General features: G+C 44.6%; 1 protein-coding gene across 5 annotated transcripts in view; it reads right to left on the bottom strand.

Moving 5' to 3' along the window:
- Window positions 1-3,234: 3,234 nt before the first annotated feature.
- The window catches only part of LOC137532516 (protein SSUH2 homolog), a 54,719-nt gene continuing 32,039 nt past the window's right edge, over window positions 3,235-25,914 (bottom strand). For all 5 annotated transcript variants that reach the window (XM_068253099.1, XM_068253100.1, XM_068253098.1 and 2 more), the window contains exons 4-13: window positions 25,235-25,313; window positions 24,199-24,328; window positions 24,046-24,106; window positions 22,849-22,973; window positions 21,907-21,969; window positions 18,367-18,446; window positions 16,177-16,269; window positions 12,670-12,775; window positions 5,015-5,122; window positions 3,235-4,930 (exon numbers count right to left, since the gene is read on the bottom strand). In XM_068253099.1, coding sequence (XP_068109200.1) covers window positions 4,790-4,930; window positions 5,015-5,122; window positions 12,670-12,775; window positions 16,177-16,269; window positions 18,367-18,446; window positions 21,907-21,969; window positions 22,849-22,973; window positions 24,046-24,106; window positions 24,199-24,328; window positions 25,235-25,313 — 986 coding nt within the window. In that variant the 3' untranslated portion in view covers window positions 3,235-4,789. The remainder of the gene's footprint in view (window positions 4,931-5,014; window positions 5,123-12,669; window positions 12,776-16,176; window positions 16,270-18,366; window positions 18,447-21,906; window positions 21,970-22,848; window positions 22,974-24,045; window positions 24,107-24,198; window positions 24,329-25,234; window positions 25,314-25,914) is intronic.

The following is a 25,914-nucleotide window of genomic DNA, read 5'->3' as shown; positions in this document are numbered from 1 at the left end:
TGCCTTACGGCGCTGCTGCGCAGCAGCGCCGTATGATGTAAACAGCGGGGATTTCTTCTCCGGCTGTTCACGGAGACACCCTCCGTGAACTGACATGGAAAGGCCGCTCGATCGAGCGGCCGTTTCCATGGTAACCCGCAGACGACCAGTTTACGCCAATCGGCGTTAGCTGGTCGTCAAGAGGTTAAATCCCAGACCTATTCAAACTACAGCCAAGGCAACATCTGCAAGGAGTTTGTATGCTCTCCCCATGTTTGTGCGGGTTTCCCTCGGGCACTCTGGTTCCCTCCCACATAGCATAAACATATAGCTAAGTTAATTGGCATCTCCCTAAAAATTGGCAATAGACTACGATGGACATAGGACTATAGTAGAAATTAGATTGTGCGTTCCTCTGAGGGACAGTTAGTGACAAGACTATAATAGATAGATAGATAGATATAGATGTTTCCTTTTAAACAATACCAGTTGCCTGGCAGTCCTGCTGGTCTCTTGTTGCAGGTGGGCGATTCAGCCACTACTGCAGTCAAGAGTTTAGGTCTGCTTAAAGACCCAAAATTTGTAACAAAACTAAATAGAACCCGGGGTGTGAGACCTATGGAAGCTGACATTTATTTCCTTTTAAACAACAACAACAACATCAGTTCCCTGGCAGCCCGGCTGATCTTTCTGGTCAGTAGAGTCTAAATCACAGACCTGAAACAAACATGCAGCTAAGGGCCTTTTCCACTAGCCTAATTAGACTGTCAGATTTGACATAGACATCTAATGTGCATGCTAGTTTAGAGTCTATGGATAAAAGGCAGAGGGTCAGCAAACAGCCAGGCATGTGCATTATTTAAAAAGACATTGGTCAGGGTTCCCTTTAATCATAAATCTCAATGTAATGCTGATCTTGGGCTTGATTCACAAAAGTGTGATAACTCCGTTATCACGCCTAAAAGCTTTGCATGTGCAAACTTGGGTGCCAAGTAGTTTGCACTGCAAAGCTGATGCTGTTCGCGTGCTATTTTAACGCACGTACGGCGTTACGCTCCATTCGCGTGCAAAATCGGCCGCTTCGCGTGTAAAGTATGCTTATTACGCTACTTAGCACTTCGAGCGGCTGCTTTTACACGCAAACGCTGCGCGCTAAACCTTACACGCACAAACGCTTATGCACATATTAGCACGTGAAGAGGCAGTTTGCACGTGCTAACACTTAGCACACTTTTGTGAATCAAGCCCCTTGTGATCACCAAGAAAAAATCCTCCTACCTATCACAGGAGATCGCAAAGGCCGCCAACAGGCCAGCCCAACTATTTCGCACAGTTGATAGACTGTAACCCATCCTGTCTAAAACCTACTATAAGTCCCTCAAAGGAGCTATGCGAGAAATTTGCTTGCTACTTTGCTGACAAAGTATCCTTTATTCGGTCTTTCATTTAGTCCACAGCACCTAAGACTTATTCAACTCCTGGAAATAGTTGAAAAAACAACCTAACACCCTGGACTGACTTCAAAAGTATTAGTGAGGAAGAGATCTCAGACATCCTCCGTCGCCTCCGCCAGACAACCTGCGACCTGGACCCTATGCTGAAATGCCCTGACCCGCTTGGACCAGCATTTCACAAAATAGTAAATTGCTCTCTGCAAGCAGGGAGGTTTCCTACCTCTCTAAAAGAAGGATTCATCAAGCCCCTTCTTAAAAAAACCTTCCATGGATCCAGATGCTATGAGCAGCTACAGACCTGTCTCCAACCTCCCCTTCTTAGGTAAAGTTATTGAAAAGGCTGTCTGCTACTTGAAACCAGGCTGTCAGTAAACAACATCCTGGACCCTCTACAATCTGGCTTTAAGAAACACCACAGCTGTGAAAGAGCCCTCATGCAAGTCTGCAACGATCTGCTCATGGCAAGGGACGGAGGGGAATGATCCATCCATCCTAATCCTGTTGGATCTCTCAGCGGCTTTTGATACAATTGACCACGAAATCCTGCTTAACAGACTGCAGGAGTACTGTGGCATCAGTGGATCAGTCCTCCAGTGGTTCAGATCATTCCTGGCTGACAGAACACAGAGTATCCCTAGGTCCTATAATGTCCAAACCTGCACCTCTACAATTCGGAGTGCCACAAGGATCAATCCTATCCCCTCTGCTGTTTGCAATCTACATGTTGCCACTCGGTACACTTATCCTAAGTCATGCCCTGACGTACCACTGCTACGCCAATGACACACAGCTATACCTGTCCTTCAAACCTGGTGGAACAGACCCTACCCCAAAAATAAATGCTTGCTTAGCTGAGCTACAGGCATGGATGAATGATAACTGGTTGAAACTGAATGCTGACAAAACTGAGGTTCTGTTTGTCCAAAGCCAGCATTCGCCATGAAAACAGATTTATCCTAAAGCAACACCAATCAGGATTGGGAATTCAGACATAAACAGCTCCAACCTTGAGCGCAGCCTTGGCGTACTAATCGATGGGGAATTGAGTTTCAGAAACCAAATTTCATCTGTAGTTATATCTTCCTACTTTCATCTGAAGAACATTGCAAAGATTAAACATCTGATTCCCCCAGAGGATCTTCCAACCCTAGTCCACGCCTTCATCACATCACGGCTGGACTACTGCAATGCCCTTTATGCTGGCCTCCCCAAAAAGGACCTGCGTCGCCTGCAATTAGTGCAGAATGCTGCTGCCAGATTGCTAACAAACCAGCCTCGCCACTGTCACATTACACCGATCCTTTGCTCACTGCACTGGCTACCAATAGAATGGAGAATACTCTTCAAGATTGGACTGCTGACATTCACATCCCTGCACAATCTGGGCCCTGGATACATGAAGGACCTGCTGAAGCTGCATCACACCTCTCACAACCTCAGATCAGCAAGTTCTATAAACTTGGCCACTCCCAGAGTGCACCTCAAAAAATCTGGAGATAGAGCCTTCTGTCATGCTGCCCCTACTCTTTGGAACTCCCTGCCACACCCAGTAAAGACAGCACCATCCTGGGAGCTATTCAAATCCAGACTGAAAAGCCACCTGTTTAGCCTCGCATTTCTAGACTTATAAAATTCTTCCTCTGTACCACGATGGCCGGAGCCATGCTTATGCGCTTTGAGTCCCATGGGAGAAAAGCGCTTTACAAATGATATTTGTTGTTGTTGTTGTGCGATTTAGGACTGGTTTGGCAGGGAAAAAAAAAAAAAAAAAAAACACACACACCACAAACGCCCCACACAATCACTTTTAAATAAAATCTTTATTTCTGTTATTTCCATTAAAAAATATAAAAGTTCAGTATATATTCAAGTAAAATGCAACTACATTTTTTCCTTTTTTATAGTTAATGATTTCATGCAATAGTACTGACTAAGTGACCCCCATATCTATTGATGAGGGCAGACACAATAAATGAGCAATACTGGGAACTTAACGGGTTTCATCTGAGGACTGGCGTGTCTGCCGATTAGCCGGCTCTCCGGACAAGTTCACTCATTCTCTAGCTTTCTCACCATGTGACGTCCTGAACGGAGGACTCTGAGGATGGACATGCTGCCTCTTACTAGTTGTGATGCGGAGGACAAGGGAGCTGGAGCCACTGTGAGACTATTGAGATGATTGGATGGATGGAGTCACATGCCTGCAAGCAAGTTTGAAGTTCCCTGGCTAGGACCTGCTATTGTGAGCAGAAGGAACACCGAAACAATCCTGAGAGGAGCAGCATTGCAGTACTGGTAGACAAAGCATCTCACCCACAACCAGCAGCACCACCTATGTGTCCCCACAGGGCCATTTCTTGGGCAGTGCTAGCAGGGCAACCGCCCTGGGCGCATATTGGCAAGGAGAAGAATGGGGCGCAGGCAAAAGGACATAACTGTTAGGAAGCTGGTGACACGCGGTGCAGCCAAATGGAAGAAGGAGATTACCAGCTCAATCACCTTTCTTGACTCCTCCTAGGCTGCCTGTGTCAGACAAGTCATCATCACGTCACCACCGCGTAATGACACCTGATGTCCTGTAGCGATACTGCAGGCTATCAGTCGGCTTTCCGGGCTCTCTTCATCTGTGTGTTTTTCTGGTCCCTGCTTCCTCCTGGATGAGCGGCTGGTCACTACTAAGTAGGCAGATCTACTTGTGACCTGTGGCTGTGTGACTGTCCCTAAAGAGTAAGGGTTCGCGAGTCCACGGGGTGGAGGGGAAGGGGGCGCAATTTTTACACCCTTGCCCTGGGTGCAATTTAGCCTAGAAACTGCCCTGTGTCCCCAACACCACAATCTCCCTCAATCTGTCCCATGCCGCTTATTGTAATGGAATGCATGCTTCTCAATATCATCTAGAAGACATACATGTACATACTGACTTGGTTATCGGACTGACTCATTTCTATACCTCTTCCTTATTGGTTGCAACCCACTTTAACTTGCTCCCCCCCTTTATGACTCCTCCCAGCTGCATCACAAGACATTTAATTACTTGTGGGTCATAGATGTACAGGAGTATTAAAAGAAAAAAAAATATCACTAAAAAAATCCCACCAATCTGGCATTTCAGTTCTGGGTGACTACTGCTACGACACATATTTACAGTTTCTTGCTTAAAAAAGTTCCACCTCCATCCCCTACAACAACATCTGAGTTGTCTCAAAGTAGTCTCTATTCTGATGCCAAATTCCCAGAACAAGGACTTTATGGAGTGGGCAGTTGAACATGTAACTGCATAAATCCTAAAATATCACTTTTTGGGGGGATAACTTGTCCTTTATACACTGCTCAGATTGGTCAGTGTCACTTCAGTTTTAGAGAATGGTGCAGCAGCAGGTAGCTGGATAATCTTTAGTCTCCACCCGATTCTCCCGTCCATAGACAAAGTAGCTGCAGTTCTTCCCCTTCCAGGAGTACTCCACCTTGGTGAGTGGAAGCCATTCAATGGACTGTCGCTGTGGGCAGAGGGAAAACAGGGAGATCAGGGCAAGAACGTAGGGCTAGACAAAGCATCACCATGCATGAGTTACAGTACATACCTGTTTCAGAATGCGGCAGCTAGAGACAAACTCAGAGTAATGCTTCTGCACAGCAGTTTGAGAAGCCTGGTTAATGGACGCTTCAGGAAAATTCACCAGAGGTGGCACCTGCAGCAACAGGCCAGAGTCAACATTAGAATGCAATAAACTAAAAACTGTCTGCAACCATCTGCTACCTAACATGAGAGTTCATGTGGGCCAAACCACTTCTAGTCTCCATGCTAAAGCAATCTGTAACATGCCCAACTCTAGGGCTAGCTTCAGTGGTCATTTGCATGATGCAAGTGTTAAAGCTGCAATAGAGACTGGACAAACTTTAATACAGAGCCTGTATGCAGTGAGCTAGAATAATGCGATCAGTTTCAATTAAGCACTGAACAGCCCCTTAGAATTATATGGCCAGGGAGTGGGCATGCAGAATTATTCTGCAACACACTGAGCACTGTGAACTAGACCTTTGATACTTACCCAAGTAGAAGAAAGTCTGTGGATGGTCCAGACTACGCTCCCCATGTCCACCTTGATGCCACCATCACTGGCCAGCACCCTCTGGTTTACAGCCGACCTTCCCTCAGCGTACTGCGCAGCTGTACTCACACACACGGAGAGGAGCGCCACAAGAACAGATCCGACACGCTGTTGTCGGGTATGTTCAGAGGGAACCTGTGCAGCAATGGTAGACTTCTGGATGGATCAGTAAGCCTCTAAACCATCCAGAGGCTTCCCCCTATGTAAAAGACAACTGAAATAAGAGGGATATGGAGACCAATATATATATTTTTTACTTTTAAAGGGAACCCAAGGTGAGAGGGATATGGAGGCCGCCATATTTATTTCCTGTAAAACAATACCAGTTGTCCGGCAGTGCTCCCGGTTCTATATCTGTAATACTTTTAGCCATAGACCCTTACCAAGCAAGACTCAGATCAGGCACTCACCGACTTGCGTTTTACTGAATTAGCCATATGCTTGTTCCAGACCCTTCATATCCCTCTCACTTCAATTATCCTTTAAACAATGAATATTGCCTGGCTGTCCTGCTGAGCCTCTGTCTTTGGCCACGTTCACAGTGGTGCATGTTGGTGCAACCGCCACTTTGTAACGTGGCTTAATACTGCAATGTACCACCTATGCAACGTTCACAGTGCAGCGGAAGCATTGCAGGATAACGTTTTGTGGCATTACTGATAAACGCGTGGATTAACTTTAACAGTGAAGCATACTGTTTATTGAAGTATGCTTCACTGTACCCAATGTAACATACATAACGTGCAGTGCAGCTCTCCCGATCCATTGTGTTCACGGGGAACACAACGCCCACTAAACATGGCCTGGTACTCAGCTATAGACCCTGACCAAGCTGTCAAAGTTCTAGTGCAGGGGTCCCCAAACGTTTTGGGCCGAGGGCCGGGTCAACATACTTCAGACAGCTGGAGGGCTGGAGTATACATAAGATGATGTAGAAGTCTTTGCGGGCCAGACAGTGAAGCATACCCAGGCGACAATCTGCAGTCCAATTGACAGCAGTGTCACCTGAATTTGATTGGAAATCAGCAAAATTACTGCTTTCTGGCTTCCATGTGGATGGGTGGTGCCAGCACGGCTATTCTATAGGTGGACCACCAATATCTATAAGCAATACATTTTCTGTGTGGGGGGCCGGTAAAAAAAGCCTCAGGGGGACACATTCGGCCCGCGGGCCTTAGTTTGAGGACCACTGTTCTAGTGGGTTGTTTGACATTAAAACCTATACATATGACAGCTTTTCCTGTTTAGCGTAAACTGTGAAGTTAAGAGTACTTTAAAATATTACTCTGGCTTTAATGTTCATTTGAGATAGTGAAACTTTCAGAAGATTATTTTAACCTCTTGCCGACCCCTCCATGCCGATTAGCGTGAACGCGGCGGCAGTATGCGGTATGCGGCAGTATGCTTCACTGTTACTGTTAATCCACGCGTTTATCAGTAATGCCACAAAACGTTATCCTGCCATTGGTAGGTTTTGGTGCACCGTATCGATTATTAAAAATTATTATGTATAGAGAGCTCAGGGGGCCCCATTGTAAAACGTGCATTGAGGCCCACAGCTCCTTAGCTACGCCACTGGACAACCACACTATGAATCCCTGATGGTTAAAGCAATGGAGTTGGCAGTTAGTAGATGCAGCATGGATGCTTGTTAGTTCAATCCCTACTGTACATTCCCATAGGGTAGTGACAGATGGAATGCACTCAGAGCACATTATATTTAAATGGGGTAAAGCCCTGTATACTCCAATAAGCATTAAATTGCTGTAAATTTTTACAGGTCTGCTTTTCTGGATCAACATGGCCAATTTCATTTCTGCAAAAGGACAGACATTTCAAAATAATTAGTAGATGGACATATATGTCATAAAAAGATAAGATAGAATGCCATTTCTTTAATATTTAAAAGTTCCAATGTCCGGGGCAATAACGTCAAATCAGCAGGTCAAGATGGCTGGTGTCATCCATTTCTAATTAACTACATTGAACTTATAGTATCTGTGGGAACTGCCATAGTTTTGGATATTTACACATACTGACATTAGCTTATCAGGTTGTAATGGATTGCGGAGATGCCGCAGCGCGGTCTGGCAGCGGGGCGGCTGTCTCCGCGTTCAGACCGGCGGTTTCCGCACAGCAGCGTGCGTCTGGTTTGCCTGGGTCTTCTAGTGCACACAGATGGAGAGCTGCGCGCGCTAGAAGGCAAGCCCTTTATGCCAGTAGGCGAGGGATCAGCTGATCAGGTCGATCAGCTGATCCCAGCGCGGTTACTGATTGGCTGAGTGGCGCAGGGCGGTGCGGAGGAGTGCTGCAGTATATATAGATCTTGCTGGTCAGTCTCTGGTTGTCTGCCGTTGCGAATACTTACGTGTGAGCACTCAGACCTCAGTCAGATCCCACAGTGTGTTAGAACCAGGTGGACCTGGGTATTCACACTTAGCCAGATTACTGCTGTGTTATACTTTAGACCAGTTCTGGGGTGTTGAGACCAAGGACCTCACACCCAAGCTTAGGATCACTGTGTCATTGCTGTGTTATACTTTAGACCAGTTCCGGGGTGTTGAGACCAAGGACCTCACACCCAAGCTTAGGATCACTGTGTCATTGCTGTGTTATACTTTAGACCAGTTCCGGGGTGTTGAGACCAAGGACCTCACACCCAAGCTTAGGATTACTGTGTCGTTGCTGAGTTATTCTCTAGACTAGTTCCTGGGTGTCGAGACCAAGGACCTCACACCTCAGACTAGGACTGTGCTTTATATTTGTTATGACTATTTGCTCTGTCGACCTCTCTCTTGCCTTCTGATTCGGTACCTCTGCATATCTGCCTATCTGTTGCCAAACCCTGCCTGTACCCAGTTACCGAATCAGCCTTCTGTCTCTGTACCTTATCTGCTCGTGTGTTGCCGACCTGGCCTGCCCGACCCTCCAGGCTGTCACTCATCCCTTGAGTGCTCAGTCTATCTGTACTAGCTGTGACACTATTCCACCAAAGTGTCAGTTAGCTATTAGGACTCCTGCTCCTCAGAGAGTCCGGCCTGCTAGCAGCCAGTGGCCTCTACTCCTCTGGAGTCCCCTGGCTGCAGTACAGTCTATTATCTGATCACCAAGTATCACTGGTTGCCAGGTTCTCTCTATTCCCTCTCTCAAGGAGATAGTCCCTGCACAGCCGAGGGCCACCTGCCCCTCAGGTGGTTCCTGGCCGAGCTGCCTGTGTCTCCCGCCTCACGGGAGATAGCCTACAGTTACACCAAACACTTACACTTCATTAGGTGTCCAGAGGTTAGTCATACTTGTATTATTGGTGATTCTGCAGATCATCCATAATCAAGCATACATCTGTATTGATGATTCTGCAGATCATCCATAATCAAGCATACATCTGTATTGATGATTCTGCAGATCATCAATAATCAGATTCTCTCTGTGTGCTGACACCAATCGTTACACGGGTCAACTTAAAGGAGTTATCAGGCAATCCTAAAGAAAATAAGTGCTACTTACCCGGGGCTTCCTCCAGCCCCAAGCTACCAGCATGTCCCTCACCGCAGCTCTGCAGTCAGCCGTTCGCCGCAGCTCCGTCCCGGTCCCCCGCAATGACGTCAGGGCGACCTCCAGGTCGGCCTGTACTGCACCTGCGCAAGCAGCGATGTCAATCACCGCCACGTGGGGCGGAGCAGGCAGACCTGGAGGTGGCCCTGACGTCATCGCAGGGGACCGGGACGGAGCTGCGGCGAACGGCTGACTGCAGAGCTGCGGTGAGGGACATGCTGGTAGCTTGGGGCTGGCGGAAGCCCCGGGTAAGTAGCACTTATTTTCTTTAGGATTGCCTGATAACTCCTTTAAGTTGACCCGATAAGCGAATGTCAGTATGTGTAAATATCCAAAACTATGGCAGTTCCCACAGACACTACAAGTTAATTAAGCAATCTGTAAACAAAATATGTTGAATACTTAACATTTATATATAGTAACACATGGAAATCTCAGCCAATCAGAACCAGAGGTTTTAGGGACATTCCAAATTAGGCAGCCATTTTGAATCCACTGTGAATAGCTCTCAAACCACCGATTTTATACAGACACATCCAGATCAGATCTTTTCTGAAAGACACTACTCAGCTACAAGTCAGAGGCTACCTTTTCACATGTGATTTTAGATGCTGAAGAGATGACAGGGGTAATATGCATATTAATATTAAGTTCTTGTAACGATGGGTGTCAGCACACAGAGAGAATCTGATTATTGGTGATCTGCAGTATCACCAAGAATACAGATTTTTACCTGATTATTGATGATCTGCAGAATCACCGATAATCCAAGTATAACTAACCTCTGGACACCTGTATAGTGTGAGTGTTTGGTGCAACAGTAATTACTTTGAGTAAGACCACCTGAGGAGCAGGTGGTCTTTGGCAGTATGGGCGATACTGCCTTCTGAGAAGTGCGAAGACCCTCCAGCAGCCTGAGATCTCCAAAGGGGTGGAGTCCCAGTCTGAAGGTAGGAAGGACCTGTGAGTGAGTGACACCTGAAAGGTGGATGTCACTAGCAGGTCTAGAGACTATCTCTTAAGAAGAGAGATAGCTCTCAAGGTCGGGCAAGCCAGGTCAGCAACACACGGACAGGCAAGGTACAGAGACAGAAAGCTGATTCGGTATCCAAAGGCAGGCAGGGTTGGCAACAGATAATCAGATATGCATAGGTACTGAATCAGAAAGCAGAGGGATAGTCAGAAGAGCAATAGGTCATAACAGATATCAAACAATGCCTAGTCTTGGGTGTGAGGTCTGTCGTCTCTACACCCTGGAACTAGTCTGAAGTATATTATGATGGTACACAATATCTCTAGTCTTGGGTGTGAGGTCCGTGGTCTCGACACCCTGGAACTAGTCTGAAGTATAACAGAATGATAACACAAAGTCCCTAATCTTGGGTGTGAGGTCCGTGGTCTCGGACACCCTGGAACTAGTCTGAAGTATAACAGAATGATAACACAAAGTCCCTAATCTTGGGTGTGAGGTCCGTGGTCCCGACACCCTGGAACTAGTCCGAAGCACAACACAATGATAAACAGAAGCAATCTGGCTCAGTGTGAACCCCCAGGTCCTCCCGGCTCCAACACACCGTAAGATCCGACCAAGGTCCGAGCTCTCCCACGTAAGCGTTCGCAACGGCAGACAACCCGAGATTGACCAGCAGTGACTATACATAGAGCAGCGCTCTCCGGCGCCACCCATCAGTGATTGACCAATAGTCACTTGCTCTGAGGTCAGCTGACCAACCTGGTCAGCTGATCCCTCCTCGGCTGTCATAAAGGTCCTGCCTCTCAGCGCGCGCGTACTTCTCAACCCGTGTGAACTAACAGACCCAGCTACACCAGACGCACGCTGCTGCGTGCAAACCGCCGCGCTCGACGCGGAATCAGCCGCCCTGCTGTCAGTACACGCGGCAGCTTTTCCGCGTTACATTACAGTTCTGTTAAGAGGTTAGCAAGAAGTTCTTTTAGAAGCTTTTTTTTATGCTATTCTTTCAAGAAGATTACTATTACATTTTTACACAGCTACTAATGCAGATGAGACTACTTTTAATCCCATTCTACATAACACACCTGTTATCAATTTTCTAAGTACATTCAAAAAAAGGCCTGATGAGATTGAATACTGTTAGAAGGAAATGCTAATTGGAAATGTTCTTATTTTGTATATATGCTCTATGATAAGCAAATACAATTTTTTTTGTATAAAATCAAATACTGAGTGCTCTGATTCATTTTAAGGTATACCATCAATCTACAATTACGGTTATAGAGGGTTCAGATCCTGCTATGCAGGATTTATATGATAGCAACACTTTCAAGGCTTGATCATTTACCGAGTTAGGGCCTGTGCACACCAAAAACCCCTAGCAGCTCCACAAACGGTGTCGTTTTTTGAAGCGGTTTTCCTGAGTGATTCTAGGCATGTTTAGAGCGATTGTCTACACACCGGATCAGGCCAGCAACGCTCAAATGTATTCAAAAGTGAACATGCTGCCATTTGTTCACTTTTGAATAAATACATTTGAGCTGTACTGGCCCGATTCATTGTGTGGAATTGGAGCTCCCCATGAGGCACTGGGGTTTGGGCCTGGGCACGCTCTAGCTGCTGGCTTTCTGGTGCTGCCTTCCATCTGTTTCTCTTAGGGCCCTTTTCCATTAGCAATCGCTAGTGTTCCGCTAAACACTAGCGTTTGCGATTCAGCATAAGTTAAACATTTCCCGGCGATGTCCCGACATTTGCGATATCAATTTTGCTATGCTATGCACGGCATATCAAAATCGTGGCAAAAATAGTTCTGCGGCGCGATGGCAATTTAGTAAAAAAAAACGAATCGTGGTAGTGGAATTTACCTACCGCGATTCCTATGTTATTTAGCAAACCGTAGCGATTTTAAAATCACTAGCGATTTGCGATTTTTCAGCAATCGCAAACGCTCTAGCGGAAAAGGGCCCATAGAGTAATTTTCTAAACATACGTAGCGTTTTTTGGAGCATTTTTGTTGTAGCAGATTTATATTTTGTTAAGGTAAAGCTGTAACTGAACAGCTTCTGTAACAAAAACGCTTGGAAAACCGCTCTGATCTAGTGTTTTTCAGATCTACTACACACACACACACGCACACACACACACACACACACACACATAAACATACACATTCACACACATACATACACATAACATTGGGGCAGAAACGCCTCAGAAATCTAAAAGAAGATGCTGCAGGACCCGATTTGCGTGTCGGGAAAAAACGACCTGCTCTGGTGTGCAACAGCCCATTGAAATACATTAGCCAAACGGTTTTCTACCTCCATGCTTTAAAAAAAAAAAAAAAAACGCTCAGAACTGCTCTTGGTGTGCATCAGCCCTCAGCGACCATGCAAAAGGCAAGAATCGGGTAGGTTTTTGACGAAGCATGCAGATCAGAGGTTTCTGACTTAAATCCGACAATATTAGCTGCATGCTTGTTCCAGGTGCATGATTCATACACTACTGGAGCCAGAGAGATCAGGACTTCCACTTCAGATTCCCTTTAAGACCGGTAGTATCAACTAGAGATGGAGTTTACACTAAAGGGATATTTTCTTACCAGGTACTGCTCATCATTGAAGATTTTCTCTCCAGTCACTTTCTTGAACAGGTCAGTGGGGAAATCTGAGTGGTGGTCAGGGATGAACTCATACAGGTTATTCTTCCTGCAAAAAAACACCACAAGATCACATGACCTGTAGACTAGTCTTCTCACAACCCACTGCCCAGTGTATACACCAAAACATGGGACAGATTTATTAAAATTAACATGAAGCATGGAAACTTATAGAAGAAAAGCTCTGGATCACATAGAGCCTTTCCAGTCTTACCTGTGCCACCGTTGTCACCTGTTGATTACTCCTTCGGGACTCCTCATCAGGCTTCAAAAGCACTCGTGTTTGAGTGCTTCAGAAGATGGGCGCATACCTAATGCTCATGTGTGTGCCTGGGGTCACCTATGCACAATGCGGATCTACTGGTCTTTGGAAGTACTCAGGGGTGGGGGTGGGGGGGGGGGTGTACTTCCAGAGGCTGCCTTAGGCGGGTCGAAAGCTGGAGGAAAGCAGTGTAACTAGGACCAGGGCTGCTCATCACGGTTGAATCCCCAGTAGCCACAGTGATTACCCGTTATTCAAATCGGCTTAAATTGCCCCAGCTGAGCGGGTAAATGCGATGGGGTTAATTTCCCATAATGCCGCTCTCCACCCAGCGTTTCACGAGCTTGCAAGCGTCTATTGATTGCGTTGCAAGCCTCGCTATGGAGCACTTCCTCCTTCAAGCCGGAAGGAGGAAGTGTTCCATAGCGAGACTTGCAACTTTTTAATATGTATGTTAAAACGGTAGATTAAGGTCTTTTATGAAATTATTGGCTTGTAGTTCGTGGATACATTTTATTGCTATATAAAATATTGGCGCCATACATTGTACTAGGGAAATATTTTAATTTTTCTAATAACTGGGCCAAATAAAATGTGTGGGTTTTAATAACGATAGCATTTATTTTAAAAATATAAAATGGGCAAAAACTGAGAAATTATTTTTTCAAAAAAAGTTTCTTATTTTTCCTGTTAAAATGCATTAAGAATAAAAAAATTCTTAGCAAAATGTACCACCCAAAGAAAGCCTAATTGGAGGCAAAAACAAACAGGATATAGATTGTTTCATTGTGAAAAGTTATAGGCGAATGGAAGGAGCGCTGAAAGGTGAAAATTTCTCTGGTACAGGATAGGAAAAAAAACCTCAGTAGTGAAGTGGTTTAAAAAAATAAAAATAAAAAAAAATTATGAACACATTTTAAAGCACATCTGAAATGAGAGGGATATGGAGGCTCAAATTTCCAATTTGGTCGCATTCACAGTGGGATGTTATGGTCGCGTGTTATAAAGTCTTATAACGCAGCTTACCGCACTGCAATGCTAATCTTATGGACCGTTCACAGTGCGACGCTAAAGTCACGTTAAAAAATGATGCGTTGTGGTAACTCACTGCTTGCAATGCATTACCTCTTAACGCAGACACGTTGCGACTTTAACATCACATTAAACTGCAAAGTCCCACTGTGAATATGCCCTTAACCACTTTTTCTACCACTACAGTATATCTATGTCCTCTATGACTTCATCTAAGCAACGAAGACGTAGATGTAAGTCTTGTAGTTGAAGCATAGTTGTGCACGATTGGGCTTGCTCCTATGCAAAACCTTCGGCACTATCTGATGCAGCACTAATTGGTGAAAGCGAATATATAGATGTTCCCAGAGTCAATAAGATTGATTTTTTTACCATTAAAAATACTTTTATTTTCTCAGTTCATAGTGAAAAATACACACTGTAGCATTATTTCAGAATCAAATATCTTCACCATAAATTGTGACAGGAACATAATTTAAGTTTTGTATTAAACGGTAAAAATAGGTAATCAAAATGTGTGGGCTTTTTTTTTTATCTACTGTAGCGCTTTTTTTTTTTTTTAAACTGGAATTGGTAAAACTGAGAAATGTGTTTTTGTAAAAATTGTTTCCTGTTTTTCCTATTAAAATGCATAGAAAACAAAATTGTTTGAGGGAAAAGATGCCATACAATGAAAACCTAGTTAGTCTTGAAAACAAAACTATATATATTTCACTTAGGTATCATAAGTAGGGATAACATGATTGCTGATTAAATAGGGAAAAATGTAAAATGCCAAAACGACTGGTACATAAGAGGGGAGCAAGGTCTGGGTGCAAAGTGGTTAAAGCGGATCCGAGATGAAAAACTAACTATAACAAGTAACATGTCTATATATATCTTATCTAAAGTTTAGATAGTTTACTCAGCAAATCTAGCTGCAAACAGTTTCAACAGTTTTTGATTAATTAATTCCTGTGATACAATGAGGGCAGCCATGTTCTGTTTGTCACATTACACACAGGCAAGCTGATCTTTATCTCCAGCCCTCAGCCTGTGAAAACTTCACTCCTCTCTCCTCTTCCCTCCTCCCCTCTGCCTCTGAAATATCTGGCTAGTAACCGCCTCCTCCTCCTGCCCAGACTGAGCTCCCATAAGCCCTTGCTACTAAGGCTCAGAGTGCCAAGGCTCTCTGTAAAAGCTGTAGCCGAGGCTTGTTTAGTTTTAATACTCTAATTCCCTATAAACTAAAGTATTTGGCTTGAGGAATGCCCTATAAACTATATGAAAGAAACTTTTACTCATTGTATACCGGTAATTGAGTTCATCTTCAATATTGTCATTTGCCTGGTTGCCCTGCTGATACTCTGCCTCTAAGTTGTTTAGCCATACAAGCATGCAGATCAGATGTTTACTGAACTCCGACTGGATTTTCTGTAAGGGCTTTTTTCCACTACACAGCTGAATCGCAAATCGTAAGGGTTGCTACTTTATCATACAAATCATTAGAAGTATTTTCCACTATAGCGATTTGATTTGCAAATCACAATAGCTTTCTGGAGCTATTTTAAGAGGGATAATGTAATGCAAATTAAAGATCGCAATCGCATAACAAAATTGAAGAAAAATCGCAATCGCTGGCGTTTGCGATTGTTAATGGAAAAGGGCCCTAAGCTTATTTCAGGTGGACGATTCAGCCATTACTGATGCAGGAAAAACCATCAGGATGCCAGGCAAGTGGTATTGCTTAAAATGAAATAAATATGGCAGTCTCCCCATCAGGAGTCCCTCTGAGTAGTAAATATTCCAGGTTTCCCATACTGTGATGCCACCTAGTTAGGGATGGAAGGCCAAGCTGCTGCTCACCATACTTCTCAATCAGGGGGCATAGCAGGCATGCCAATAACCCCCCTCCCCCCCCATGGGTAAATAAAGAGGAGTGGATTCAGACGGCACAGCTCTAGATCTAAACAAGGACAGACATGCTGATATAGGGACTACAAAAAGGAGTAAAAAAGGTTTACTTTTACAATGCTAGGGCTTTGCAAAAAATCTGAAAATTTAAAAACTGTTAGCCAATTAAAATAGTGCTTACATTTATAATGACATTTAAATTAATATTTAAGAGCCCCTGTATTTGGTGAAATTCAAATCCTCCTAGGATATTTCAGTCTTACCATGTGATTGTCATCTCAATAAAGGTGACAACTTGACCCTTCCCTTTACATCCTGGGCAAGTCTGCACATTGGTCTGGTTGCAAGTTTTGCATCTGGTAAATAAAAAAAATCAAGTCAAGAACATATAAAACACACACACACACACACACACACACACACACACACACACACACACACACACACACACACACACACACACACACACACACACACACACACACACACACAGTGAGAGGAGACCCTTTATTGGCTGTGGCACCCAAGTGGCACTACTTTGCTCTAAAATTTTAAAGAAAACCCAGTTTTTCTCATTAAAGTAGAATGGAAAATATGTACTTGGGAGCCACATAAAGTTTGTCCCACTTAGTATCTGAGCCCTACTCCATTTGTTAGGTTTTACTAACTAAAAGCAGTATGTACAGTTGCATGATGGATCTTTAGTAGACGTAGTGCAGCCACTGTACACGTGCTGGATTGACTCCCGATTCTTTATTAGCCAGCACACCCTTAACATTTTATTGTTCCAGATTAGATTAAAGCATGGACCAATGACTACACAGGGTCTCTTTATCAAGCCCAAGTCATTAATATATATATTGTTATGCAGAAACATCAGGGTTTGGTCTAGTAAAGGGCAAGATCACCTCTAATCTGGAATAAATGAAGGATGTTCCAGCTTTGTTATTAAATTTGTATCTGAATAGAGCTTTAACCGCTTTCTGTCTCTTGTGGCTAAAAAGTAAAAAAAAAAAAACGCACATAATTATAGTTTTTAACCCCTTTCACTCCTACTCATTTACCACAATAAGAAAAGAAAAAACACAAAAAAACCCAAAACACTTGTATGTAAGACAAAAAAAAAAGTAAAATTTGCAGTTACCTTTTTTTATAATGTATGTCATGAGGGTATATTACGGTTATGTTTGTCACTAGAGATGTCGGCGAAAAGCTCGCAAGCTGCTCTCAGTGAATAGCGGGCCCTGTTCTACTTCAAGGTCGCAATGTCCCGGAGTAGTACACCTGCCCGTGTCCTTAAAGGGAAGGTCCGCGCTGGAAATAAATAACAAACTGCACTTACCTGGGGCTTCCTCCAGCTCCTGGCAGTCGATCTGTGCCCTCGTAGCAACTCCTCTCCTTCCCGGCGTCCAGTGGTGAAGAAGCCGACCTCGCCAGGTCGGCTTCCGGGTCGGCTTCATGTGCGCTCCACGGCGCGGGTCACATGGTGTACGTGACGACATCGGGTCTCTACGAGGGCACAGATCGAGTGCCAGGAGCTGGAGGAAGCCCCAGGTGGTGCAGTTTGTTTTTTATTTCCAGCGCGGATCTTCCCTTTAAGTACGTATTCCCTGGCCCGGTGGTGCGTGTCATTGCAATCAGGGACACACACTATGGGAAGCATGCAGACACGGGCAGGTGCACTACTCCGGAACATTGTGACCCAGAAGTAGTATGCGGCCAGAATGCCCATAGAGATTAGTTAGCAAGCTGTTCGCTAGCATCTATTTGTAAAATACACCAAAAAAACAGTATATAGATCATGTTGGTGTGGTAAGTAACAATAAAGTTATCGGTGAATGAATGGGAGGCGCATGATGTGAAAATTGCTCTGGTTTTTCAAGAGGAGCTGTCAGTCATACTATCTCAGAAAATCGTGTGTGTGCGCGTGGTGTGGTGTGGTGTGTGTGAGAATACTTGCTCTACTTAGATATGTATTGCACAGTCCACATTTTTATTTCATTGATTTTTCTACAGAAAAAAAAAATCCTTCTCTGCTTTTCTCATTTTAACTCTGGCTATTTTGAAGCCAATCCAGAGGTCATTTCCTCCCTTACTCTCCTCTGCCTGATTTGCCCACCATTCACTATAGAAAGTGCATTGTCTCAGCATGGGAAATACTGGCCAATCAGAGAGGAACAGAGGTGTGGGAGGGGAAAACAGACAGGAAAGAGGCTTCAGTCAATCAGGCTGCATTAGTTAACTCTGAGGGGAAGTAGAGAAGAAAAAAAATGAATAGTGATTTTAACTTTTGGATTGCCTGGTTAGCTGGCCTGGTTAAAAATCCTTTGGTTGGAAAGTGGTTAAAGTAACTTTACAGTGTGCAAACTAAAGTTGCAGTTTACTAGCTTGACTGTTAAGCTGCTGCAGAGAGAACAGAAGACGATTGTTGAGCTTTTAGAGGCAGTACTCACCCTACTGAACCCGATCCACTGCAGTGTGAACACTCTTCACTAGCAGAGCGGCCAGTCCCACTGCAAAAGTTGCACTTCACCTGGGAACAGGGAGAGAGAAGGATCACATATTAAACGATGACAATGGCAGAGGTGAGCTTCTGATCTATTCTAGGGCAAAAAAACAGAAATACACGTATATTGGATCAGTGATTACAGCCCAACTTTTAAAAGGTACTTTTAACATTTCAAAAATAAGGGTGTATATAACAAATTAAAAAAAATATTTTATAGAATATAAATGTAGAATTAGAAAATAAATAGTTTGAAAATCTACCGAACAGCTGTTGCGCCGTCCAACTGCCAACATAGCGTGCAAGTGAGTAGAGCAGCCTCTTTATTTGGATCCTCTCAAGCAAGCGCTTTTGTAAAATAAGTAAATCCAGAGCCCCCTCCCCATTAGGAGATGGTGGACTAACTCAAAACCTGACCTTTTTTCTACCTACTGGCAGCAGCATAGTAATTCATAGCTTAAAGTGGACCTGAACTCAGAAGTCCTCCCTGCTCTAAAAGATAAAAACAGTATAATAACCTTCAAACATAAAATGTCTGTTACAGCTGATACAAATCCTAAAATAAATCTGAACGGTTTCTACTGCCTGATTCATGGAAGCAGACATTGTTAACATCCTGTGCTTTCAAATGAGCTTATCTGTGATCTCTGCCATTGGCAGTCATGTGACACAGGGGAGAGATCAAATTACAGTTTTTGATTAGGGAATTAGACAGGCTAAACTCTAAATACATACAGGGTGCATTTCTCTATGTTTTCCCTCTGTCCTGTGCAAGAGTTTGGGGCTGTAATGATCTGCTCAGCTGCCTGTGCAGGCAGGCAGCTTTTTGACCATTGTTTAGGTTTGCATGCTGCAGGACTCTGGAAAGGAGAGCTTCTGTCAGTTTTGCAGCTTGTGCTTGCTGAGGAATTTGCATACGTTGTCATGCAAATTGCCTGGCCACATTCATTGGAGGCGTGTACTATAAGTACTATGTGTTTCCCACAATGCTTGGCTGGTCATAAGGATTCCTTCCTGTGAAACACTCCTGGAGGAGTGTCAGCCTTACTCTCTGTTTGAAGATCAGCTTAGAGTAATTTCTGAAACTGCGCTAGGCAGGTTCCCCTAGTGCAGTTAGGATTGTTTATCTGTTTTGTTTGTTCTGTTGCGATTGTCCTGTCCCAGCGGTGGTCGACAGGAAATCATTCTGATCTCTGTTCTTGGAGTATAGCTGGTGCAGCGGTTGCTACCAGCTATCTCTTTTGATCTGTCTCACTTGGATCGCACTAGCATCTTGCGCTAGCGCTGTGGATCCTTCTGTTCTGTCCCCTTGGATCGCGCTAGCCACTTTCCGCTAGTGCTGTGGATACTTCTGTTCTGCCTTCCTGGATCACACTAGCATCCTGCGCTAGTTCTGTGGATCCTTCTGTTCTGCTACTCTGTACCTGGATCGCACTAGCATCCTGCGCTAGTACTGTGGATCCTTCTGTCTTCCTGGATCGTGCTAGCCACTTTCGCTAGTGCTGTGGATCCTATCTCTCGTTTGTCCCTGTTTTCGTGTGTCTGTCTTGTCTGCTACGAACGCTTGCTGGAGGCTCGGTGAGGTAACCGTTAAGCGGCCGCTCGCGTCCTCTGTTACATGTTTGTCTGTCGATGGTTAGTTAGGCGTGCTTGTCTCTATTGTGCTTATCACGTGGAGACCGCGCATGAACGCGTGCACTGTTGCGAATGAGTGCGGTGTTCGCGTTCGGTTGGCGTTTGTTGTTTTCCGTATCTCATTGTATGATTTGCTGTGCTTTTGCTATCCTTGTATTCTGTTCTGATCTGCCTTGTGTCACTTTTGGCGGTTGCGTTTCTGTTTCGTATCTGCTGTTGTGTGTGCGCTGTCGCGGGGTGGCGACTAGGTTGGCGCACACACATACAACCTGTCCCTTTGCTCGTTCTCATTCGCAATCGCTTCTCTTGCGATTGCGTTCTGCGCTTCGTACAATTCCTGTCTGGCATTTGTGGAGGTACAGAGGATTGGTTCCTCTGCACTCCTCAGCGCCATCTGCCGACAGGAATTTCCCTCTACAGGTGCGTAGCACCTTTTGCTGGGTTCCTGCAATTATACGCTTGTGGAGGATTTACGCCGTATCAGCGCATGCGTTGTGTGCTGATCACGGAGAATGTTCCACAATCGTTACAGGGGCCACTTTAATTCACTCTGGAAAAAATGTACTTAATCTATTTTTAATTTTACTATTTTTCACAATAGTGGTGCTAAAAAAAATAAATCATTGGCCAGATTAGAGGAAAAGCCAGATCCTCACATTTAACCAAATGATAAGTTTAACCTGCCCTCCAAGTTACATTTCCAGTACCATGCGCTTAAACATTCTCTCCTCACCTTAATCCCCGAGAGGCAAGGTACACATCTACATTTTCCTGATTATGAAGTCAAGATGGACCAACCTGCCACTTTACTGTTACATGGCTCCTAACTGTCCCTCTTTTGGAGGGACAGTCCGTCTATGGGAACCCCTCTGTCCCTCTCTTCCTTATTTGTCCCTCCTTCAGGACTCACAGATGTAGATATATGTATTTTTCTTCTGAAAAGGTGTTTAATGGACTTTATTACTATGCTTTAAATTTATATTTCTTATGTTCATGTTAATCTGAAGGCAAATTAACCAGGATAGAAAGGACCAGTGTGGTTTGAATTATAAAACATTTTTCTTATGAAATCTGTTGTGTACATGGTGTGATTAGAGGTGTGCCTATAGTCTGACCAAGTCCAACCCAGACAGAAACTGTCACTGGCATACCTGATGTTTAATTATTTCAGGCAAAGGAACACAGCCTAGTTATTGGTTTGCTTAGCACTGTACATACAAGTCTATCATGTCACCTCAGTTGTCCTTTAAGCGTCCCTCTTTCTTATGTCACAAAGGGGGGAGGTTTGCAGGTACCCTTTGTCAAATGCCAATTCAATCCAGTGTTTGAAAATACGTTTTAAAGAAATTGATACTCAGAGGGTTGTATTTAATTGAAGACTGGGATAAAGCCCTGTATACACGGCAAATGAAACTAGGCCAAGGTGGCCTATTATAGACCGGCTTTGCTGCCCCACCCCTCACCCTGGCCAGTCATTAGCTTGGCAGATTGCTTCAGCAGAGCGGTAGCCAAAACATTATTCTCCTCAATCACGTGGCTCCCACGTGAGGTCACACCCTTCATCAGCCCTGCCCCCTTCCATAGTGTGGTGGTGGCAACAACACCACAAGACAATGCATTTTACAGGTCAAACATGGTGTCAGAGGACAAGATCGAGCAGAGAGCCTCAAGCTTTTAATTCAGGTACTTTTTTTTAATACTATTTCAGTTGCAACTGATATAGTGTAAAAGGACCCTTACAGTCACTGCACAATCCATACTGATCTGGCAGCGTGAGCCCATTTTTATCCAGTAAACAAAGTCATTAATTCAAGGACTACTGCCATGCCCTTTTTTTGCAATCTCAACTCACCTGACTATTTCCGTTACACGTCTGGCAAATGATCTTTCCCTTTCCATTGCATTCTTGGCATTGCTGGAAGACAAGAAGGACTTATGAAAACTGCACACTACTGAACATGCCCATACTTACAATAAGTTCCTGAAATTTAACTAATCTAACACAAAGTTACATACCGTATATTCTGGCGTATAAGATGATCCCCCAACTTTTCCAGTTAAAAAATATATATAGAGTTTGGGATATACTCACTGTATAAGACTACCTCCTCCCTCCATCTGGCCCTCCCCTGTATACCCACTCTGCACCTCACATCAAAATGATACTATTATAAGAACATAGAACTGACATTACTGGGTGCTGCAGTCAGGGGAGGGAAAAAGGATCGGGCTGTGCTTTTCATTTTCAAAACTGGCAAAGTACATTGTGCCAGGCAGAGCTTTAAATTATGTACTGGGTGCTGCAGCCATCAGGGAAAGAGCCGTTTGAAAAATCCGTTTAAAGTCAAAGCTTCCTGCAATCCCTATAGCTTTTTGTGAGCAGCAGCTCGCGTGAGCAGCTTCCTGGTTCCTGGTCACCTGACTGGTGACATGTGCACTCCACAATTCACTGTGTTCCTCCTCCGGCAATCTCTTCCAGCGTGAGCGCACACGTCACCAGTAAGGTGTCCCCTGAACCAGGAAGCTGCTCTGTTACCCGCCCAAGCGGCTGCTTGCAAGATACTATCGGTTTTGAAGGAAGCTTCGACCAACAGATCTTTCCCCCCGTTGGCTATAGCACCCGGTACATAATTTAAAGCTCTGCCTGGCACTGACATCTAGCGTATAAGATGACCCACCACTTTTCAGGGGTTAAAAAGTTGTCTTATATGCCAGAATATACGGTAGTTGTCCGATCAGAAAGACTTGTATAAGAGGCTACTGGTAGTGATTTAGGAACACCAATGAGCGCTACCTTCTTGGAGGAGGTGTGAGGCACAGGCATTTTCTTGGTATCTTCATGGAAAAGGGAGGGAGGTTCCGCAATGATCTCCCAAGGTTGAGGAGCTGGCCCATTGGCTGCAGTATCTAGGTTGTTGCCTACAAAAACAAGCTAGGTGAATAAGGGTTGGTAAGAAGACACAAAAGCCCAATCACGTCTAATATAAATAGCAAAAAAGAGGCCTTCAATTTAGCACAATTACAACCCTATGTAGCCTTATGGGAAAACCCAGAAAGGACCAAAATAAAGAAAAGACTCAGATTAACAAAGCATCATTGGCACCAAGAATAGAGCAAGTTAAGGTTAGGTGAAAACTCATCATGGTTAATGGCAATTGGCAGGAAAAACAGTTCAGTTAAAGTTAATGGTAACTTGGGGGGGGGACCTTTTCCAAAGGAGATGGAAGGCTCTGGGTCCTATAGAGCCTTTCCTCTCCTCTCACAGCCCCCTCAATCCAGCACCGGCACCCCCAGTAGCAGTATTCGACCGATCTAATACTGCTCTCTGCCACAGGAGGCTTTGGGAACACAAGTGCTCCTGAAGATGGGCCACTCCATACTGTGCACGCTTTCATGCACGCTCGCACATGCGCAGTATGGAGACTTCTGAAGCCAACCGCGGCAGGAGATTTAAACTGGGTGACATCGCTACTATGAGGGGAGCGTGAGAGGAGAAGGAAGTCTCTATAGGACTTAGAGCCTTCCCTCTTCTTAGGCAAGTATCATTTTGTTTTTTTAGGTTCCCATTAGCTTTAAAGGGAACCTTAACTGAGAAGGATATGGAGAAGGATTATATTTAAAATACCATTTGCCTGACTCACCTGCTGATCCCGTGTCTCTAATACTTTTAGCCACAACCCCTCAACAAGGATGCAGATCAGGTAATCAAACTGAATTAGCTGCATGCTTGTTTCATGTGTGTGATTCAGCCACTACTGCAGCTAAAGAGATCGGCAGGACTGGCAAGCAGCTGCTTTTTTTAAAAAAAGGAAACATCCATATCCCTCTCAGTTAAGGTTCCCTTTAATGGCCATGGAGGGAAGGGGGGCGCAAGGCAAGGGAGGAGTTGTTGGCAAGAAGAACCCCAGGATGTGTATCACAACTGCATCCATAGTTCAGTTACTGCAACTTGTTTATGAATCAGCTCCTTTTCAAAACATGAATCACTTACTCGTCAGGGGCTGGGACACCCAGTCACAGGAGCGCGACTCCGTGAACGTTTCCAGGCGATACTAAAAACAAATGAAATACATTCATGAGTAGATGACGTGGACATACGGTTTACAAATGAGCGCAAGTAATGCAGTCCTGGTAGGCTACGCACCCGGTAAGTGTTAAATGGTTTCATTTGCCGAATTTCCATTTCTTGAACTGGGGATTTGCCGTAGCAACACTGGCCACTGGCGTAATCCAGAAGTGCCTGCTTTGCGGTGTCTTGAGAAATAGAGGGGACCCTGGCAAGGGGGGAGGAGGTAAAAAAAAAATTTATGCAAACCTCAAGAACAAGAAGATCCAGCTCATATAAGACAAGGCAGGTCAAACGCTGCAAAAACAGTGCAGGAGATTTGGCCACAACAGACGCCACCATAGGCCTAATAGGAATAACAGCAATAGCAACGCTCTGTGAGTAATTTGGGCGCCGTCAAAAAACACTATATTCGGCCACCAGCAATAGCTGAAGCCAAATTATATCTTCCCGCACTATCCATAGAGGACTAATAATAATTAGTGCCGTTGGGACTTTTGCAGGAGCATGGTGAGCCATTTACCCACTTTACCCCGCCGCCCGAATCTCCCAGCGGCTAAATCATAAGTATGCAGGCAGGTGTAGGCACTATTTTATTGCAGTTTTTTTAATTTACTGTAAAGGAAATCTCCCAATCCAGGCCTCTTTCATACGGGCAGCTGAAGGCAGTGATTTTACCACCTGTCAGCTGCGCTCGTGCAGCGGCCAGGCGTTTGTTAGCAATCTATACCAGCATTGGACAGGCGCCCGCATGGAGTCCCATATGTGTGCAACCGTGCTCAGACCTGCCATTCACTGTTCTCTGCGTGTTACAGAGGCTGCCATTTGTCTGCATTTTAAATGCAACCAAATAGCGCTTGTGGGTGGCGGCCAAGAGGCTTAACGGCCCAAAAAGTATGCAGTTAACCTCGTCTGAAAGAGGCCCAAGAGCCAGGTAACCGCTATCTGTACACAGTTTTAAGCTAAATGGTGCTGTGAAGTGCTTCTTCTTCATTATCTGGGCATTGTTCTGGTTCATTGACATTACAAGACAGTGTGGCTGCAAACAGCCTCTGGCTGACTGATCCACAGTCACACTTGTTTGTTTCACAGATGTAGTAGAAATGTTTCTTACGTCCAGTTGTCGACAGATGTGGGGAGGGCATCAGGTGCAGGGCCAACCACAGGCGGAGGAGGAAGGAATTTGCCACCACCTGAGGATAGGAACAATAAAGAATTGAGACAGCCTACATAGAAGAGGTTATACTTATAGCCAAACTGGCAGAAACACAAAAACACGCTGCCAGTTGTGGCCTTAGGGCCTAAACACAGCAACCTACTTCTGTACACTTTTCAGCAAAATAGTTTTCAAAAAGTCATGATTGGAGCAATTTTAGCCCAATGCAAAGCATGTTTATTATTATTATTATTATTATGGTAAAACAGAAATGCAGCGTCGACGGATCAAAAAGCCCTCAGAGTTTGGCTTAGCCCAACTTGACTACTACAGGTGGTGTTCCCCTTATGGGTCAGAGCAATTGAAATTATCTATATCTTGTTTTTTTTTAGGTTTCCTTTGGTGGTACTTTTTGCTCAGAATTGTTATTTTATATGCATTTTAAATCGGAATAACTAAAAATGGAAAAATGTATTTCTCAGTTTTCAACCATTATAGTTTAAAGAGACTCTGTAACATTCAAAAGATCCCCTGGGGGGTACTCACCTCGGGTGGGGGAAGCCTCCGGATCCTAATGAGGCTTCCCACGCCGTCCTCTGTCCCACGGGGGTCTCGCCGCAGCCCTCCGAACAGCCGGC

This window comes from Hyperolius riggenbachi, chromosome 9 (assembly GCF_040937935.1).
Source record: "Hyperolius riggenbachi isolate aHypRig1 chromosome 9, aHypRig1.pri, whole genome shotgun sequence".
NCBI classification, from domain to species: domain Eukaryota; kingdom Metazoa; phylum Chordata; class Amphibia; order Anura; family Hyperoliidae; genus Hyperolius; species Hyperolius riggenbachi.
Note: the sequence above shows the minus strand (reverse complement) of the source record. Positions and strands in the feature narration are given on the sequence as shown.